This window comes from Ciona intestinalis, chromosome 7 (genome assembly GCF_000224145.3).
Source record: "Ciona intestinalis chromosome 7, KH, whole genome shotgun sequence".
NCBI classification, from domain to species: domain Eukaryota; kingdom Metazoa; phylum Chordata; class Ascidiacea; order Phlebobranchia; family Cionidae; genus Ciona; species Ciona intestinalis.
The window spans coordinates 4,188,438-4,209,263 of record NC_020172.2 but is presented as its reverse complement, the minus strand read 5'-3'; the positions used below and the strand labels follow the sequence as shown (position 1 = coordinate 4,209,263).

Below are 20,826 nucleotides of genomic sequence, written 5' to 3'. Positions count from 1 at the left end.
GACCGTTGTTGGTTGTTTAAAACACGATCAGAATATTTGGGTATTGTACGCTATAGGTGTCTCATCTTACCCCCGCAGTACTATATAGTGTAAACCCAAGGTATATATAAATACACATACAGATAAAAATCGCAACTGCAAAACAAGACTGCTCACTTTTGCTGACTATAAAATTAACTAGATTGTTTCAAGAAACTAAAATTTGTTTTCTCATTGAACTTGTGTGTTGTTTACCTTTTTTAAGGTTAATCGGCCGCAACTATTTTTAATAATTGCTCCAAGATGTATTTACGCTCTGGTAAACGTTGAAGCTGAATTTTAAAAACAAAGACATGATTCATACAGCAGTTCCTAATAAGATTACTTTCTAGGTAAAATAATAACCTACGTTTTTTTTGAATCTATAGTTCTGTTAAGTAGCATTAACTTTAGTACAGTACTTCATGTGTGTGCTATTATTTAATCACTAAAAATGTTTGTTACGAAAAAACAGAGATTGTTTCGTATACTGCTGGATTCCAGATAAGAGTCAAGCTAGTTCAAAACATGCCAAGAAAAAATTGTTGTTTTAGTTAAGTCAGGTCGGCCAGGGGCAAGTAGCAAAACAGCGTCTAAAAGAAAAAAACTAGATTTTGAGGTTTTTCGACGATTCGGAAACGTGTTGGCATTGTGTAGTGGTAACAAGGGTTCTCCATATATGGTCTTTCCGCAAAATAAGCGGTCATTGCGTTTATAAATGTTTATATCAGTGAGCTGCGGAAACTTGGATGAGTAAATTAATAATGTCAATTAGGTGTATTGCACTTTATCTAAATTGGCTTCTGTTAAACACGCTCAAGCAATTACAGAGCACTGTTTATTTTGTGAATTTAAAAGTTCACAGCGCGTTCAAGGCAGAATGATTATATCATCAATACCAGAGTTTAATTACGACATGCTGCGGCGTATATGTCAACATACTACATATAATTTCCATACAGAAGTGAAGCGTCGATGCTCGAGCATGCCTGGATGTTAATTGCAGCATATCAGCTGCTCTAATTGATAGTCACTAAACTGCACAACATTCCTATGTTGTTAGTTTATTTTAGTACGGACTCTCGTACTGCACATTCGCCGCGCCAGCAGAACCTACAAGAGCTCTCATGACGCGTCAGTTCTCGCGCCATAAGCCGCGACAAATCGTAGTTGTGTGGAAGTGCGGTTTCAGTAATTAGCAGCATCGCAGAATTAGACACTGCGATCTTGTTAATTGGAGAGCAATTAATGCGAGTGCCGTATACGAAGCTGTGGGTGTGCTCGACGGCTGGCATCGAAAACTCGACAAGTAAACCGCAGAATGACGCAGACTCTTGGACGTCCGTACTCGTTTCGGATTCCCATCCATGCCTTCCGCTTATAGCGGGAATTTCGTTCTATGAGTCGTGCCCGGCGTGCAGCATCGCTGACACGCCTTCTGGGGCAAGGCCTAGCGATCTCAATTCGATGCAGCTGCTTATAGCCGATGTGAAGCACATGATTGGGTTTCCTGTACCGATATCGTGCTGGTACGGTTACCGAGAGTCGAGCAATAGCATGCGTGTGCCTGTTTATAGCTAGTGAGGTTAGGCCCAGCGATTCACTAAGCCTCACGACTATGGAGTACCTCAACCGATTTGACCTGCACGACGAAACATTGGGCAACCTTGTAAACTTTACAAACAAAATAATAAAACATTGTATGGTACTGCGTGCTGGAAATTAAAAAAAAAACATTTTCTCAATACGTAAGTAGCAAATTGTAGCAGCGTTTTAACTCAAGCAGAATTAAGTCATGCAAATATTATCGGGGTGATGGGCTTAATAAGAGATAAGGAATGATGGGAAATTTTGTATTTTCCGGTAAGACTCATCTTAGAATCACTGCAAAAACACTTCGTTTGATAGCCTGTGACTCACATTTGATGCTATCGTTGATAGCGAAGATTGGTTCCAATAAGAAATAAGAGTGTTTGTAGAATTTTGGGAAATTTATTAAACTGTAAATTGGGTAGAATCCACCTTTCGCCAATTGGTGGTTTTCCCGGGAAAGCAGAGACCGCTGATCAGTTTTCAATGCGTGCCTATATACTCGTTTATTGGAAACTTTGGTTAGGCACTCCAATATAGTTTGCCGAGAAAATTTGATGAGAAAGAGTGTATGTACAGAACTTCACTGTAAAGATTAAAGTTGTAGGTACAATATTCAATGGTAAAAAATTCAACTTCTATAAAATAGATTATAAGAAAGATTTTTAACCAAAACTCCTGTGAAGGTACTAAACTCTAAAGGTACAAAACTTAAGTAATAAAGTAGATCTGAAAAAAATATGTTCAAAAACGGATGAATGTTTGTGGTTTAAAAATGACCAGCATTTATGCCTGAACAGGCGTCAGAACGCCGTCTACAACATAAAATTAACGGCTGCAGAAGGCCCGGAACCACTTTTGAATATTCCGCTGCCAGATCATCGCGTGCTGCGTCTCGCCACGCCTACCATGTCAAATACCTTCCATACCTGCGGTAATGGTGGACCAAATGCACTTAATGTGTCACCAGCTTTGCTGCCCAGGATCCCTCGCCCTACGTTGCCGATTACCGGGTGGTACTAATCTAACAGTTAATTAGACATGTTTCCAATCAGCATGGTTCCTTGTACTTTACAGCGACGCTCAGAACTGTCGCCGTTCTACGCAAAGTTCCTACTAATTTGATACGTCGAACTTACACCCTGTAATAATGGCGTGATAATTGAGATAAAGTGCAAATTTATGGCTACATGTTCGACTGTTTATGCCAAAGTGTGTGAGGTCTACTCTATAATAATGGTATAAATAGAACGTATTTTTGATGAAGCCACACTGCTGTCACGGAATTACACAATCTTCCAAGGAAAAGCGCAAGATGCCAATCAAGTGCCAAAAATAGCAACTGTTTACCGTCTCATCTCGAAAGGAATAATGAATCCAGTTACAACCGGTTTAAACACGAACCCGCAGTCCATAGTCATCATACCGTTCCTTAGATATCGACCAACCACAATAAACTGTGGTGGATAACCTAACCGAAGTCAACTTCGTTCGCACGAAATTATTGGCCGTGCCAAGTCGCAATTGTACCCAAACCGTCGGTTCAATTGGGTCTCAACTTTTAACACAATCGGGCAACAATAATTACTTCGTGGAGAAGTAACCGCTCAATTAAAACGAGTAGGAACTTGAAGGCGTTATTAATGACCTTAGCATTTGCAGTGCAAGCTGTTGAACTATTTGCATTCAAATTGACTTGAAGGATCAATTTGCCGCAAATGTTATGCATTTGACTTTAGGCCAGATAAGGACAGCAGTAATACATTATATGCTAATCTTGAAACTGTGGCACTTTTAGGGGTTTTGCTTTTTTCTATTGAAAATGCAATCCTAAATGCTGCTGCATGGAAAAGGGAACTATAATCACGAAAATATATACGATGCTTTGTAACTACCATTTGAGCATAACCGAGAAAAAATCTATATCTTTAGTGTACTGTGAATGATGCTGCAAAAATACATATAGTAGGGTGGGGGACGATGGGACACCTTTAGCACATAATATCCAGATATCCTGATCGTGTTTTAAACAATTAACAACGGTCTATGAGAGTCACGAGGACATAGTTTCATATTTCTTTGTATGTTTTTTGTATTTACTACTAAAATAGAGTTAAAAAGTTAAAGAAGATGGGACGAGAAAATAGAGTTAAAAAGTGTCCCAACTTCCCCATCCTACTGTATCTTGAGAAAAGATTACGTTTGTTACTGCGCATATAGTACAAACCTAACTCATAGCACAAGACGATTTGGAAACCGAGTTTTGCAACATACTTGAGTTTAAAAGGGCAAGGGTGGCATACGAGACTAGAATTTGCAACGAATGAGTCATATCTCATGTTTTTGAGTTTACGCTGCAAATACCAGTGGTATACTCGCGACCTTTAGTCGGCCTGTTTCATTGCCAAGCCGTATACAATATAACGACTAGTTACCAATAGATAACTAGGAAAGTGTTATGTAATATAAAACATTATATAATTGCATCATTATATAACTTTGGTTTCTATATAACCGAGATATGGATGTGTCTTATAAGTTAAACCGATTAGCATCAACATTCAAAATAAGTTTACAGAAATTAATATGGCAGTTACAATATATTTCACACTACATCATGTACTGCATATCAAGTATATAGTATAGGGGTTGGGGAAGGATGGGAGACCTTTTCAATCTATTTTCTCGTCTCACTTGGTAGTTAACAAGGAACATTCCAAGAATTATTAAACATGACGACTCTCGTAGGTCGTTGTTAATTGTTTAAAACACGATCAGGATATTTGGATATTATATATGTGCTAAAGGTGTCTCGTCTCCTTACACTCTACTATATATAGTAGGGTGGTGGACACTCGCCAAAATGGGTTGCCTATTATATTAAAAAAACATGGTAATTTTAATAGTAAAATATTTATCCATACATATTCCTCTATAAAAAGCGTATTTTTATAGCAATAAACCAGTCTCTAATTTCGTAGGATACAAAAATGATTGTACGATTTTTTATGGGTGTGTCAGTTAATACTTTATGGGCATTGTATTTTTGTGTCTGCAATTGCACAAGCAATACCCATTCAATTGCACCTCTCATAGGAGATGGTGGATTACTGTCTTTTGTTTTCGACGAGAACCCAACATACCGGTATAACGGGTAAACGTTTCAGACCACACATAACAAGGCGAAGGTATGTATTAGCTCGACATTCCTTGTAGTTTGAACACAACGCAATCATGTGTGTTTAAACATCAAGGTGTGTTATTTCACCTGCCTCAAGAAAGCGCAGTAATTTAAATTGTTAGCCTGTGGTTGCACTTTTGACATGTTACAATAAATACAACATGATTTTATATTATCCCCACGACTCTAAAGACCGCTGCTCAAACGGTATTCAACTTACTTCAGATATGACTGTGTCTAACCCGAACCAGTAAACCTTACATAAATTAATATGGGAGTTATAATACAGTAGGGTGGGGGAAGACGGGACACCTTTAGCACATAATGTCCAAATAGCGGCCAATAATGGGAGTCGTGATGATACGGTTTTGCAATTATTTAAACGTTTTATATTTACTATCAAATGGGACTAGAAAACAGAATGAAAAGTTTCCCATCTTCTCCCAGCACCCTACTATATATAAAATAGGTTGGTTTAATCTATAGCCTACTTTTTATTTTAATGCAAATATTCCCTTATGTGCACTTAAAACTACTTTTCATAAAATGTGTTACATTCGAAATCATCGCCTTACTGGCTTAAAATCCGTTTAAAACGATATTAAAATATTGTAAACTTCATATGCTGCAGATTCACCACAAGTACTCTGCACAAACTGCAAGAAGTTGTATTCCTAGTAAAGCGAACTAATTGCTGCAATAAAATGGTCGGGAAATCAAAATAGCAAACTGTCCGCTGTCATGACTCATTGGTAAAATTAGACAGGTCGGGCCCTGTGAAGAAACGCTTTGATTTGTTTGCGCTAATTTCGCGTGATAACCGACGATCAGGTCCGTTAATCCTCTGGCGGGATGACAGGGCGTTTCTGCCGTGAAAAAAAACTACCCTATATGGTCACAATTGTAAAGGAATTCGTATGTCTGCAGATTTAGCTGTTGCGTGCGTTACGTTCCTTCCACGTGGGAGAAGCGGTCTCGACAGTGTGCATGAGCTACCCACACGCCCACTAAGCCGTCGATGTTTTTGCTATTACATTTGGATTAAAAGCTTTCGCGTGCGTTAAAAGGTGTGGTGGAGTAAGAATTAAGATGTATGTTGTTTTGCTGCGAACTTCCTGATCTCATTTATAATTGGACCGGTTGAACCAGATAAAACCAGACTGCACTAGTTTTCCACCCACACGTTATTTATGCTGCCTTCATACATTGTTGGTTGGGGTAAAATGGTACAGGGCAAGTAGTTGAGGTAAAATGGGAAATGTTTTGTTTTTCTTGTCCCATATAGTAGTAAACAAAAAACACTTACAGATTCATATAACTGTAGCACCGTAACTCTATAAAAAGAGTGTTCTGAATTGTTTAAAAAACGATCCGGAAATAAGGGATTTAGGTGCTAACGGTATCCTATTTTACCAGACAGTTGTGCTACTATATCTAAACTGATGAATTACATTTTAATGAAGAGGATATACAAATATCTAGACGTTTTATGGCTCATCGGCATTATAGACGTCTGGCTGCACGTTGCATGAGTCACTAAGCTGCACAACCCGTTTTTAAATTTATAGAAAATCGGTCTTCATTTCTCAAAATCGCACGGTATTTTTCTGCCAGTTACTGGATGTTTATTTTTTCAAGATTTGTAGTTTTTATTTTATATTTTTAAAAGATAATGATAGAAGTGAGAAAAATCACTACATACATGTTATTGTGCTGTGGGGTAAGACAGGACATGGACAATACCTAAAAACCATATTTCATGATCGTGTTTTAAATAGTTAACAATACTACTTTACGGCTATGATTATATAATACTGTAAATGTTTTCTGTTTAACACCAAATGGGACAAGAAAAATAGAATCATGACCTATCTTACCTCATCCTACTATATATATATATATATATATATATATGATGTTTTTTACATTTAAGCTACCGTGACTGTAAAGGTGTGAGCTGAAGAGTGAAGCGAAAATGCCTCAAGCTCTTGGTCGGGAATATTTCAATATACGTAAATCGTGGGAAGCCTTTGGAATGCGAAGCGAAGTGTTAATTAAAATGTTCCGTTTACAAAAAGCAGCTGCATTTACAGATCTTGATCTGCACAAACCAAAAGGCCATGTTGCGGCTTAAGGGGAAAATATGTATGAACACCATTGTACACGCATTCAATTTTTAATAAATAAATACAATATTCTGTTACTTTTGCTACCAGGCATAATGTAATAATCTTTCAACGGTTCATCTGGTATGAAGAAACAGTGTATGTCCGACGTTTAATTCTTCTGCCATGCTGCCAGATGGCATTTTTTTATTTCAGATAAGCCGTTTTTTTTATTTAAATATCAAAATAAAAAAAGATTATTCAAATAATTTCTACCACCTTTGTAATAAATAGGAGAATATAGGTACCTTAAATCTAAGTCAGGATAATATAAAGACCTAAATCTACTACTCAAATACGATAAAATACGATTTTGAAATGTTGGTGCAAATGATCGTTTACATAAAGACTATAATCTGAAGATAAATTAAAATTAATTCGAATTACAGCGTGTATTGGGTGTTAGGGAAACGAATTGTTTATTTATGGTAATTATGGATTACATGTAATCGCTTTAATATCACTTCACAAGTCTGCTGTACTGGAATACACAAGGCCGCTGTATTTACTGTATTAATATGTGGGATAAGATATATGCTGGTATATGCTTTCAATCTATTTTCTCGTCCATTTAACAGTAAACAAGAATACTTTTAAAGTATCTTATTACCGTATTCCCGCGACTCTAAATTGTTTAAACAGAAACACGATTGGAAATATGGAATGTTATGTGTTTTAAGTTTCCCATCTTATACCCTACAGATACCCGGTTGAAATCTTAATTTGAAAGCAGAAACGCATGTTTGTAAAGTAAAAACAAAATTATTTTAAACTACAAATTGAATGGGTAAACTCTGAATGAAACTCTGAAACTCTGAAACAAAGTGAATGGGTAAAACCTTTAACGGAAACAAATGAAAACAGCTATATTAAAAGAGAGAGGTATAGCCTTGTGAAACGGAAGTCCCCCCCAAAAAACTTTTTACCCCGCGGAAATGGGATTTTTTCAAACATTCCGTTCCTCTTACTAAATACTTTAAACCTCGTAAAATTTTACAGCGTGAGTTTATGTTTATGCGCATATACCCTATTCCTGTCACGAAACGACATAGCGAAAATCGGCTGCGGCTACCATTGCTATTACATGTCCAGCGGTAATAACGTGCGGGTTATAGGGTCAGATGAGGTTAAGTTAAATTACCGTAAAAATAAGTCGGATTCGGCGTACTGGACTCTTTTATCTCCATATTGTAGCAAAATTTTCTGTGGGGAAAATTCAGGGTGAACGAATTTTTTAGGCTGTGGAGTTTTTGCGTTTGGCTTGTTTGTATACACTTATGTACATGCTATGACAAATGCTATGGTGTTTGCGTACCTATAATTACAAGTGTTTGGTCCTTTTTACTGTAGGGTAAGATACGATACCGTTATAGCAGATAACATCCCATAATTCCCGACCGTACTTTAAACAATTAATAACGCTCTTTTGGGGAATTTGGTTATATAAATCTGCAAACATTCTTTGTTTACTACTAAATGAACAATAAATGAGAATGAAACACGTACCATCTTACCCTGAGCTACTTTGCCATACACATTCCTGTAAGTACCTTATATACGCAATTAAAAAGGCCATAGTTTTTCCGCAGTAATTGCAGTCAAAAACTCGGCAGCCAAAAACTAGGCTTAAGTAATTTCCTTGTCACTAATTACTATCCCACGTGACGCGTGACGTAAAAGAATGGATTGTCATAAGTACTCAAGGAAAAACCCGAACTCGGACAAAATTACATGTCCTGACTTACAGCATACTTGCGTAATTCTAGAAGCGACCTAATTTACATTGTCATCCCACACGTGAAATTACAGAATAATTGACTGCAATGCGGGATGCGCGGTATAAGTAGACCATTTACTTCCGACACATTGTAGCGTAATGTTTAAATCACCAGCGCTATAAACGCAGGCGCATGTGGGGCAAGATGGGACAACCTTAGCACATAATATCTATAAGTATCATTATCGTGTTTTAAACAATAAACAACGGTCTACGGGAGTCGCGAGGACACGTTTTTATACGTATCAATTCCTTGAACATTCTTTAGTTACTACCAAAAGGGACGAGAAAACAGAATGAAAAGGTGTCCCATAGTTCCCTACTCTACTATATATAAAAAAATTCGAACCACTAAATTTTTCGAAGTGGTTCAAAAATTAGGAGAGCTTAATCTCTTTGGCTCTAAGAGTCTATAAGTGCACCTGCGTCATACACAATAGCAAGCACGTAAGTCAGCCACTTTTAGCCCTCAACAATTTTAACCAAAATATGTAATAATTGCTAACTGTACAGCAGGCTGGAGCAATTGTTCGAATTTTGTGCAACCAGTTATTATAGCAATTGTTGGTAGTTCATCGCGGGATTTCCAGCCGCAAATTCAATTGAAATAAACGTAATCTAATTTAAATTGGTCACGTAACTTTGTAACTAATTTAAAGTTGGCTGACAAAGCAACTGACAAAATTTACGTATCAGCATTTGTAAATGTACTGTTAGTGCCATTAGTGTTATAGTAGGGTGGGGTAAGATGAGACATGATTTTTATTTTATTTTCCCGTCCTATTTCGTAGTAAACAAAGAATTTATACAAAATTGAATATCTGTTTTCTCAGAACTTTAAAAAAGTACTGTTATCTTTTTAAAACACGATCAGGAAATATGGGATTTAGGTGCTAACGGTATCCTGTCTTGCCCATAGTACCATATATATTAGCCGTTTCATTTACCCTGATGAAGACGACCTTGGTGTACCGAAAACGCCGCTGCGCAAATACATGTCAAAAGTCATTATATATAACACGGGTGTTTTGTTTCACCACCTCCTGCAAGCTTACGAGTTACCACCTATGCAACTTTGTGGGTGATTATGTAACATTATATGTAACATTACAGGAACTTCTTATGTAAATATTTATATTATGAGATACCAGTGCTTGTTATACGTTTATTTATAATATTTTTTAATTATTTCATAACTTTCATGGCTTAATAAGGATTGCGCAACATTTTTTTGATATTTAGAAGATTAATTCACCACAATGCTCATAAATACTTTTATATTCTGTAGCGGTTGTTTGAATCAACAAAATAACACGCAAAAATAAACCTATAACTTATATATATATATTTACATGATAAAACGTTTTTGGTACACGACTTAAATAACCATCAAGTATAAACTGCGGCTATAACTTAGATGTGGTGAACAATGTGTATGAGGTTCAATAGTTCAAACGTATGCCAAGATTAATCGTTTTTTAACTCAGACTAACAATTCGACCGCAAGTTTATGTTTTATTTTTGGATTACATTTTACGAACGCATACCGTATACATCATATAATGTCGAACTATATATTGAAAACTAAAAAGGAATATTAAATACCCACAAAGTTACATACGTGGTAACTCATAAGCGGGTACAAGGTGTATGAAACAGAACACCTGTGTTAACAACCGTCGTTTTCCAGCCATGCGAGGATAAATAAGTTAATATTGTTCACTTCTTCATGCCTTCATATACACAACGTAAGAATAAGTGTGTGCTTGTTTAAATTTTTTTCAAATATATCAAACTGTTTGTAGTAGTTCACGTGTATGCAGTATACACACAGAAAACGAAACAATCATGTTGCACTGGAACCCAAAAAACACGGTTAGTAAGTGTCAGCCAATAAGCAACACATTATTCCAGCAGCTTTTAACTGTTACCATGTACCGCAGCATTATATATACACATTTCTATTTGCAGAGATAAATTCTTTTACATTAATAAGAAATGCACTTCACAACAAAAAGAGCGATTTTCAGCACAAACATGCAACTTAATTTTACCGCTAGCGGAGCCACTGAGACACGGAAATCCGATATACGGAAAATAAACTAGGTTGGGTCTGTTTGAGGTAAACACGGGTTGTAAGTGAGATAATACGACTAATCCTATTAAATTGACCTGTTTTGCAGTTGGTGTGACGCTGTCTTGTCCCGCTATGTTGTATAACATTTATTTTTCTATATCTCTACGAAAACAAAACACAGATATCGAAACACAGATAAATTTGTAGACTGTGGGGAAAATATGGATACCGTTACACCTAAGGCACATATTTCTTGATCGTGTTTTAAATAATTAACAACGCTGTTTTTAGAGTTGGGAAGATATGGTTTTTATAAGTCTGTAACTGTTATTTGTTTACTTCCAACAGGTACGGAAAAAAAGATCAAAACGTTGTCCCATCTTACCCCACACTCATATACCATAAATGTTCATTTATTTCTTTGAATATAGTAACGAAGTTCATATTAATTAACACAAGAAAATGGTACTTCAAGTGCTAATTGGAAACTAAATCCGAAATAAAATAAATGTCTTTAAAATACCAAACTCTAAAATAAAACAAGTTTTGCCAATCGCAGAATCACTTTCGCTTTTGGGGAGGACCGAAAATGGTTCGAAGATAAAATCAGTTTCCATAAAAATGAATCGTGCGCGTGTGATAGCCCTTGTAAACTAAACAGTGACATCGAAAATAGACTCAAATGACGCAAGTACGGCAACTTCGTACGTAGAATAGCGTCTCGATTGAACCGGTGCACGAAAATTATAAATACATTAACGCCTTAGGCAATCAGGTATTACTTTTGAGCCGGACTTTAAACGAAGGGTTATAATGTATGTTAGTAAAAAAACAACCTTAACTTGTGTTTTAATGCTAATATTTAAACCTATATTAAAGTTAGTATGAATCTTCAGGAACTTTTTTTGCAAAATTCAAATTTTAAAATAATTATAAAAAATGAATCATAGTTTTCCGCATATAAGGCGGTCTGCTAAAATTATGCACATGTAGATATTTTAAGCAATACTTTCTATATTGGACATCGACATGTATACACAGAGTGCAATTGTTCTTAGCCCTAAAACCGCTAACTCGAATTTTACATTGTTATTATATAAGGCATATACTTGGTACATTACGACATACGTATTACCGGCGATTTAAAACCGTTCGAAGTTCGCTCACGTACGCGGGCAACGGTATCGGATCAGGTTGCCAGCTGAAAGCCCGCACCAGTCCGACTGACGTCATCGGATAACGAATTTCCGCCAAAGAACAGACTTTCAATTCAAAATTCGTGGGGTTTTCGGAGGATTATGCGAAATTAGCGACTCTGTTTTGAAAAACACGGTTTTTGTACCGCACTGTTGTTTTGCCGTTTTAAGGCATTAAAATGTTATTGACGAGAAATTGAGTTAAAACGGGAAGCCCAATTTAGGTTTACCGTGTGATGCAACGCTAAATTATAAGACTTATCTGCCCAATAACATCAATTAATCTGTCACTATATGACGTCATAATAGCTCATTTGTGATGAAGTCATGAAAAAATATACCTGTTTTATATTTTTATTTTATTTTTACAAAAAGTAACGCACCGTGTGTTTAAAGCAGAATAGGTAAGTAACTTTAATATCTAAAATAGCATAAAATTAATTTATATAGAGCTTATGTTTAAATTTACTCGGTTATAATAGTATAACTGAATGTAATTTTAATTTTTCTACAATTTTGTACTTTTTTTTATTTAAAAACGACTGGAGATGGGTAAAATAAAGAATCTTGCATTTTACACAAACTTTGCAACGCAGCAATGTGGACAAAACAGTTCTCTAGTGCCACCTCGCGAGAATGTTTTTTCCTAAACCTAGACAGTTGTGTAAATACCATTCGGAGAGGCTCTTTACACAATAATAGAACCAGGAGAACAAAAGCGCTCAGATTTCTTTGTCGAGTGGCGGCTTTTGTAAGGTCATACGCAGAGCGTAGAAAGTGAATATTATATGTAACTTAGTAGCGGGGGAGGGCCAGTGTTTTGTTTGGTGTCGTGTAATAATATCGGACGATCCGCACTTGTATATCGTGACCGCTGGCAGTAGGATAGTGAATAGGATATAGAATAAATAATGAATTTCAATCTTTTTAGGACTATTTGAGAATGTGTAATGTTTTATATAGAAGTTCAGGGTGTTTAACGTTTTTAAACAGGACTATATGGTTTATATACTATACACAGTGGAGGTATAGAAATACATTTTATAGGATAACGTATAGATAATAAATTTATAATTCTTACGAACCATTTCAGAATATGTAATGTTTTATATAAAGGTTCAAGATGCATACCATGTTTTAAATAGGATAGCTTTGCAGCTGTGTACACTATATGAGGTTACTATAGGCAACCAGTAAAGCGTCTAGGATTACGTTGAAATTTATAAAAATATGCACCTATGTAGAAATTTTGGGTTTAAATAATAAAATCTACGTTTAGAATACATATAAATATTAGTATTGCTTGGTATTTAGAACATGGCATCACGAAGTGCTGGGACGTTGGTAACAACACATAATGCCACCTATGTTCCACCGTCTATTATGCCAGGGTAAGTAAATACTCATATAGTAAGGTGGTAAAACATGGGACACCTTTAGCACATAATATCCAAATACCCTAATCGTGTTTTAAACAATTAACAGCGGTCTATGGGAGTCGTGAGGATACGGTTTTATAATTCTTTGAATGTTTGTGCTCAATATACCAAAATGGACGAGAAAGAGAATGAAAAGGTGTCCCATCTTACTTAAGCCTACTGTAAATCCTAAAATTGGTGTTCCCAATTTTATATATTTTGACTTTGTACTGAGAGTAACAGCGGTCACATAAAACGGTTTGAAAACACTGCTATGCATTCTTATTTACTTTATTACAGCTATCGTGGGTATGTTCCCAATCTTATGTACAAGTATGGTGACACATATGGCAACGCAACGTTAAAGTATTTCCAAGACTTCCGTTCGGCAACACTGAATACAAGCAGATCGCCGTACAGTGCAAAAGGTGGCGAGGTAAGAAACAATACACAACTATTTGGCAACTAAAAAATGTTTATTTTGGTGGTCACTAATGGGCTGACCAAATTATCAGCCATAGATAAAAAAATAAAATAATTACCCACAAAGCAACGTGGTAATTTGTATGCGGACACGGGATGTTTGAAACAGAACACTAGTGTTAAACGCCTGTCGTTTTCTGGCCACGCGATATAAGTACTACTAATGGCATCCCATCTTACCCCATTGTACTATAAGTTCTAAAATCACTCGGAATTAGCGACCCTAAACTTATACGCACCCACAGTTCCCTACTATATACACGTATGACCCGTCGTTAGTGCTTGGTAACCGGGCAAGGACAAGAGAAAAATACCGAACTACACCAACGTGGAGTCGATTCAATCTCGATTATGACAGAACAAAGGAGTTAGAGGGTTTTGACAATGTAAGTGAATCGTATTTGATGCGAAAGCTAAACAGTAACCAAGTTTAAATTATAACAAACCCTATAAAAAATATGTTTCTGGCTAAAACAGCATATGATTAACAATAGTCAAAATGGGTATATATAATTTTTGTGCAGCATACCCAATAGATATGTCTACAAAAACGTATTTTTGACCTAACGTGATTGTGTGTTTTTTGTTAAATTTACTCACTAGATGTCGCAAGCACACCGGAACTCCTACCGAGATAAAACGGGGACAGTGCCCGGTCAAAACTTCTTTGTCATTCCTGTGAAGGCAGACAAGAGATTCGTTGACCTACCCGGAATGTGAGTAAAAGGCAGTACAGTAAAATTTTGACGTTTTTATTTGTATTGTGTTACTCAATTTCCACTGGTGAGTGTGCAGATAAAAAAATTGTTTATTTGGTTTTGAATTTTGTTATTTAATTATTTGATTTTCATTTGCACTACTTTTAATTTTTCTTGATTTAACATAACAGTAACAACAAGTACCCATGGCAGCAACAACACCGAAATGTCACATTGCCCGACTCTATGGCGCCACCGCGCGTCAAGAACCAAAAACACGTTTGCATGTTTTACCGCGAGGGAACATCGAAATTGACTTATTAATCCTATGTAACGAACATACATGCTTGCATTAATTTGTATTTAGTTCTTTGGGGTAAACTTGGATACCGTTAGCACCTAAATTCCAAATTTCCTGATCGTGTTTTAAACAATTAACAACGCTCTTTAAGAATCGCGGAGCTACGGTTATATAGTTCTACGAAAATTCTTTGTTTACTCCCGAACAACAAAAAAAAAATGGAAACATGTTCGATTTTACCCCATCCTACTATACACATGCTTTAATTTGTACATCACACACTGTGTTGATTTGTATGTTATTTTCCATTTAGTTTGCACGGTTTTGTGTTGTGTCATAATTTTGTGCTGTATTCGTGTACTGTGTAATATGCTTTTCCGCGTTACGTGTTCTAAAATTCGTTTGGTCTTTGTGCTTTTTAATTTTAACATTTTGTTTCATTTAAGTTTGGCGTGAACAAATTATTTTATCAGTTTGATGTGTACATATTTATATTAATACTAATCGTGCACGTGCTTTATTGTATTTGTGTTTCTTAACGACGGAATTCTCAACAGCAGTAAGTTACGAACACATTCGTAAATAAACGGTACGTTTTAGGGGCTAATAGTTAATTTCACAAAATATACTTCAAAATGTCTTTAAAGGTAAAATACGAAACCGAACTTAATTGCAACCAGTTTGTATATGTACTGAACAGCCTATACTTATTCAACACAAATTACTAACTTACGTTACAAAATGTAAAAGTAAAGAACAAAATACAAAATCTAGTTACAAAATATATAACTCAACTTTTCCTCAGAAAAAAAATACACGTATTTATTCTAGTGTTACGGAACTGACATTGTCATGCCGGTTTTCTACTTTATACGTCTCGTCCGCGCTATTAGGTTACGTCTGTAAGTTCTTGGGTGTCACAAACGCCCACAAAAGTAGCGTCGAGCCTAAAGGTGGCTGTAGACAGTATCCGGGGTGCGAATTCGCATGCGAAGCCGTATGCAAACCCGTGTCCAATTCCGCATGCGACAGCGAAATCCGGAAAAAATAGACAAAATGGACGAATTGCGAATACTGTGTACAGTCACCTTAACCGTCTACTAGAGACAGGCATGCTAACCACTTTCCGTGGTGGTTGTCATACCCGTGTAGTTATATCAACATATACAGTAGTACCTTAAAAACTTTTAATTTAAACTTGACTTACAGATTGCCAGACAAGAGCGGTTTGCAGAGAAACGTGGATGTCGATTTACAAGACGTAACTGACGCACATACGCGTACGTGGCTGATGCGTCAACGATTTTATCCAAACTCAAGCGTGCGTGATCGTGCTATGCGTGACGTGCATTTCGAGAAGCGCTAATTTTAAGATTGCAACCCCATGTTAACTTTGCCATTGAGATTCAGATTCAATTGTTAATCGTTTTATCAAAAGTAAATTGCCTCCATTATGTAAAGTGCTTACATTTATTTGGTCAGCAAAATTTTGGTGATTTTTTATGAAAAGTAAAGAGGTTTAAAAGGTCAAAAAATACTCTAAAATAGATTTTTATTTGATAATTATAACGAACATGCAATGTACTATGGTACTACTGGTACAGCTAAAATAGGACTCAGTTTAGAAACAAGAATACGCTCTTTACTGCAGTAAATCATAAACAACTACTCGTAACACGGTGACGTTGGGGTAAGACGGGATACTGTTAGCACCCAAATCCCATATTTCCAGATCATGTTTTTAACATTCAACAAATTTTTAATCGCGGAGATATTGTTATATAATTCTGTAAATATTCTTTGTTTACTAACAAATGGGACGAGAAAAGAAAATAAAAAATGTCCCATCTTACCCCACCCACTATCTGTCTGCCACGCCTATAGTAACCGGTCCTTCAGTAAAACGTCCATAGCTTGATTAGTTAACCCTTGCAAAGCGAAGGTAGGAGCAGTGTTAGAATAAACGGCAAACAATTGGTACTGTGACCTCACTAAAGCGAACGCTTTGTGCCGTTTTAAGCAGCGGTAATGACATAACCCGATATGGCTACTATCGTGTATAGTATCAGGGTATGGCTCGTCTTCTATCGTTTCGGGCAACGGTAACGATGTTCCAACGACGAATCTATGATTCGGGAACTGTTTAGTTCAGGTTTTTGGGGATATTAAACTACTACGCATGCATAGATCACTTGTCGGAATCAAAATTATAATAATAACAAAAGAGAAATTTAAAAATAAAATAATTACAGAACAGCCAACCAAAATAAGTGACACAGTGAGTGTTTTCCCTCTTTCCAATCATTCACAATTAAAGTACAAACACAAGCTCATCCGACTAACTGCTAAAATTTCATCTGACTGGGAGACACATTTACATTCATATATCACACAATTTTACATCTTTGTTGAAGCAGGAAAAAACTGGAGCCTTAATCCCAGATCTCATGACACGCAGTATCGCGCTGCAGGACCTCTCCCATATAGAATACGTATTTATTATTTTACGCTCGTTTTTTTAGGCCAAACACCACCCACACATCTTACTTGTAAAATTCCGTCAGTTTTCCAAAGATCCAAGAAGATTCAAACTTCTCTTCGTTCTTCTGTTGTTTCCTCCTGCTCATGTGATCCGCATCACCACTTGAGGGCCTCATCAACGACACGCATCGTCGGTTTTCAGTATCGATCAATAGGAAGCCGAGAAGGGGCGAGGGTAAGGTTTGAATTAGGGGGTCAGGTATTGTGTGTGAGTGAGCGCATCGTTGTAGGGTGTTCATTGCAGATCTCCAGAAACTACAAAGATGTTTATTTTTATGTTTTTGATATCTTTTGATATTTTTAGTATTTAATGTTTGTCCTGCACCGTGGAACAGTGATTAGCCGTCTCTAACCTAAAGGTAATGGGTTTGAAGGCTCGTCGCTGCTACTATTGTGGGCGTATGTATGTTTGGGCAAGACACTTAATGGCAATTGTTTCAACCCAGCGGTCACTAATGGGTTGTCTAAATTATCAGCCATACAGTGAAAACAATCATACACAAAGTTACATATGTGGTAACTTTTAAAGTGGCCACAAAGTGTATGAAACAGAGCACACGTGCTATATTGAATGTCGTTGCCCCACCACCAGAGGATAAAGCAAGTTACGATTATTTATTCATTATAACATTGCAATTACCTTTCTAGTAAAGTTTCCTGCACTTGTGTTAAGCTGGGTTGGGGTCCGCACAATACACACACCCTTACCCCACTTTTTACCCCCACCCCTGACACGAGGGTGAACACAAGCAGACGATGTGCAATATTGGGGCTACTGTGGGGTAAGTATATGGGTATGTCACATGACGTGATGGACGAGGACAATGTGTTGATAAGCTGTGTAACATTTATTTTAAATTGAATATATATTATATATATATATATATGATGTGCGTCACTAATTAGATAAAATGGCAAGAGTCATGCTTGATTATGTTTTTTTGTCCATTTTGTAAAGCAATTTTTTAGGTCAAGTTAGAGTAGCAGTTTAAAACTATAACATATTTTATTGTGTGTTGATAAACAGAGTTATAAAATAGTAGGGTGGGGTAAGAATGATGGCAAATATTTTAAAATATTTTCCAATCCAATTTGGCCGTACACAAAAAGAACGGTTATAGATGTGCTAACTGTATCCCATATTTTCACCAGTACTATAAATAGTTGTTTTTTGATAGTAAACAAATTATACTTATAGAACTATATTGTATGTTTACAATGAATTCTATAAAACTTACCCTACTAAGTAAAGCAAGTTCCAACCCAGTAAGCAGCCACCACTTAGCTGTAGCACAAACTACTTGCCCGTTATTCACCAAACAACCGTATGTGCTGTCTGCTGCTTCAGCAAATGCTGTTAAATGTTCCTGCAGGAAAAGTTAGAATTGAAACTAAAGTTCGCCATTAAAGGAATTGTTTTTATACAAATTGGGTTTGGCATTATACAAATTGTATGTATTAGTTAATTATAATTGTTCTTCTGGTTAAAAAATGTAAATTTATTTTCCAAACAAATTTTTGTCTCATTTATTTTTTTTTCTCGTCCCATATATTAATAATAATACCTCTAGAAGTTTTGAATCTTCATGTAGCATAACATCTACACATTGAGTTAGATCACCAAACATTTCAAATTGTGGTTGCTTTTGCTTTTCACCTGTTTTGTAGCATAAACATTACCAGTCTGAATGAATGAATGAATGAATGTAACTTACTTTATCCTTGCGTGGTCATTATAACACGGGTGTTCTGTTTTATACACCTTGTGCCAGCTTATGAGTTACCATGTATGTTACTTTGTGAATGAATGCAGAAGAATCAGATTGAATAAAACAAGAAGAGAATAAATAAATAGTTGTTCTTACTTGTGTCCAAATATGTGTCGATTAAACTGTTACAAGATCTCAGATCCTTTTTTAAACGATCAACGTTTTGAATATTGGTGAGTTCTTGCAGTCCTACAAGAGCAAAAATCTAATTTAATAATAGTTATGACAATAACAAGAGGCAAATCTGGCTTAAATCGTAAGCCTCCGACAAGTACTTCACCCACATAGAATATAATCTTTTTTGGGATCTTTATTTTAAGTTTTTTTAATAATAAAACTCTTGTTCCAAAAAACTTTAATTTGACCAAACCTGTCAGAAAAACAAGAGAATGAAAAACATTTTCGAGCAGTCTCGAAATGTGAGCGTCTGTAATTGTAGATGAGGAGTTACGAGAGGAATCTTGGAGGATAAAAGCAGCATCTTGCTCTTCCTCATCATCAGGATTGCTCTTCCCGCACATCTTTGCATCCAATGATGGAACAATAGCAATCAAGACAATGCTATCTGTATTGAAAAAAAATAAAAACTTTACATTTTTGTTTAAAATATTCACTTTTATGTTACTGTAAATTTTTCAGTGACTGTCCCATTTTGTCACATGTTTTAAAGTGCCATTTATTCACGTTTTTTAATCCAATGAAGGAACAATAGCAATCTACTATCTGTATTAAAAGGTAAAAAATAAAAATCATTCACAAGTATACGAGACAAAAAAAAAGTTTTTTAGAAGAAATAACAACTTTGCAATAAATAAAGAATATTAACCTTGGAAAACTTTCCACACAATTCGTTTGTTTCCCGTTAAAGTGCTCAACAATTTTACGTCTCTGTTTGCAGCGAACATGTGAACTCCGTTTAGTGCTCCAACTACGGGGAAAGATAGAGGGGAACATCCTGTAATATAATGTAGTGTTAATAACAAGGTGTATTTGGGAATTTATAAAAGGGTGGAGGCCGGAGGGTAGCGTAAATGAATTACCCTTGCATGAAGGGGCAACGACGGCCGATGGGTGTTTTGTGTTATACACCTCATGCCCCCTAATAAGTTACCACTTTTGGAGCAATTACTGTTAATTGTCTTTTCCAAGGATACAGAGGCCAAGAATGGTAACAGCGACAAATCCTGTACCACCTTACCCAAACGGCCCAACCCACTTTACTATAGGCGTATGGCATAGGTCAAAGCAACAGTAAAACTAGTTTAGCAACAGGAACCGTAAACTTACCCGGTTTTGTTCTTGTGAGCAATGGTATCCCACCACTTGCAGTAATACATAAAATATGTTCAGCCATAATTCAAAACTAACGAAACACTGTTATATAAAATCCCCCAAAACACAACCACTTACATTCTGGCAGAATCCTTAGCTACAACATCACAGGCCAGTGATGCCAAATAAGTTTTATCTTTAGAAAACAAACTTTTGATTCGTGATTTATGGACACAAGAGGACCAGCCTTAGGAAATTACCAAACCTGATTTTGTATTTACCACAACACTTGTAAAATCAGAAAACGTATCTGATTAAAGTGACAGCAAACTGCTAACCA

At 36.2% G+C, this 20,826-nt stretch overlaps 2 protein-coding genes across 3 annotated transcripts; one reads left to right on the top strand and one right to left on the bottom strand.

Annotated features, from left to right (window-relative positions):
• Window positions 1–12,340: 12,340 nt before the first annotated feature.
• Window positions 12,341–16,359, top strand: LOC100186912 (UPF0573 protein C2orf70 homolog A). 2 transcript variants are annotated; one of them, XM_002130003.4, is made up of 6 exons: window positions 12,341–12,408; window positions 13,319–13,395; window positions 13,723–13,858; window positions 14,151–14,291; window positions 14,509–14,621; window positions 16,114–16,359. In XM_002130003.4, the coding sequence occupies exons 2-6, from the start codon at window positions 13,322–13,324 to the stop codon at window positions 16,268–16,270; spliced, it is 621 nt and encodes a 206-aa protein (XP_002130039.1). In that variant the 5' UTR covers window positions 12,341–12,408; window positions 13,319–13,321; the 3' UTR covers window positions 16,271–16,359. The 2 variants fall into 2 exon arrangements, with proteins under 2 accessions (XP_002130039.1, XP_004226221.1); XM_004226173.4 differs by lacking the exons at window positions 12,341–12,408; window positions 16,114–16,359 and adding an exon at window positions 14,795–15,601 and having other exon boundaries at window positions 13,137–13,395.
• Window positions 16,360–16,439: 80 nt separating this feature from the next.
• LOC100184520 (protein fuzzy homolog) lies at window positions 16,440–20,652 on the bottom strand. Its single transcript, XM_002130140.4, has 9 exons — window positions 20,502–20,652; window positions 20,041–20,169; window positions 19,585–19,779; window positions 19,311–19,403; window positions 19,011–19,102; window positions 18,684–18,812; window positions 18,086–18,282; window positions 17,452–17,700; window positions 16,440–17,029 (listed from the first exon to the last, which is right to left on the bottom strand). Exons 1-9 carry the CDS (start codon window positions 20,566–20,568, stop codon window positions 16,783–16,785), a joined length of 1,398 nt encoding a protein of 465 aa, XP_002130176.1. The 5' UTR covers window positions 20,569–20,652; the 3' UTR covers window positions 16,440–16,782.
• Window positions 20,653–20,826: the final 174 nt, after the last annotated feature.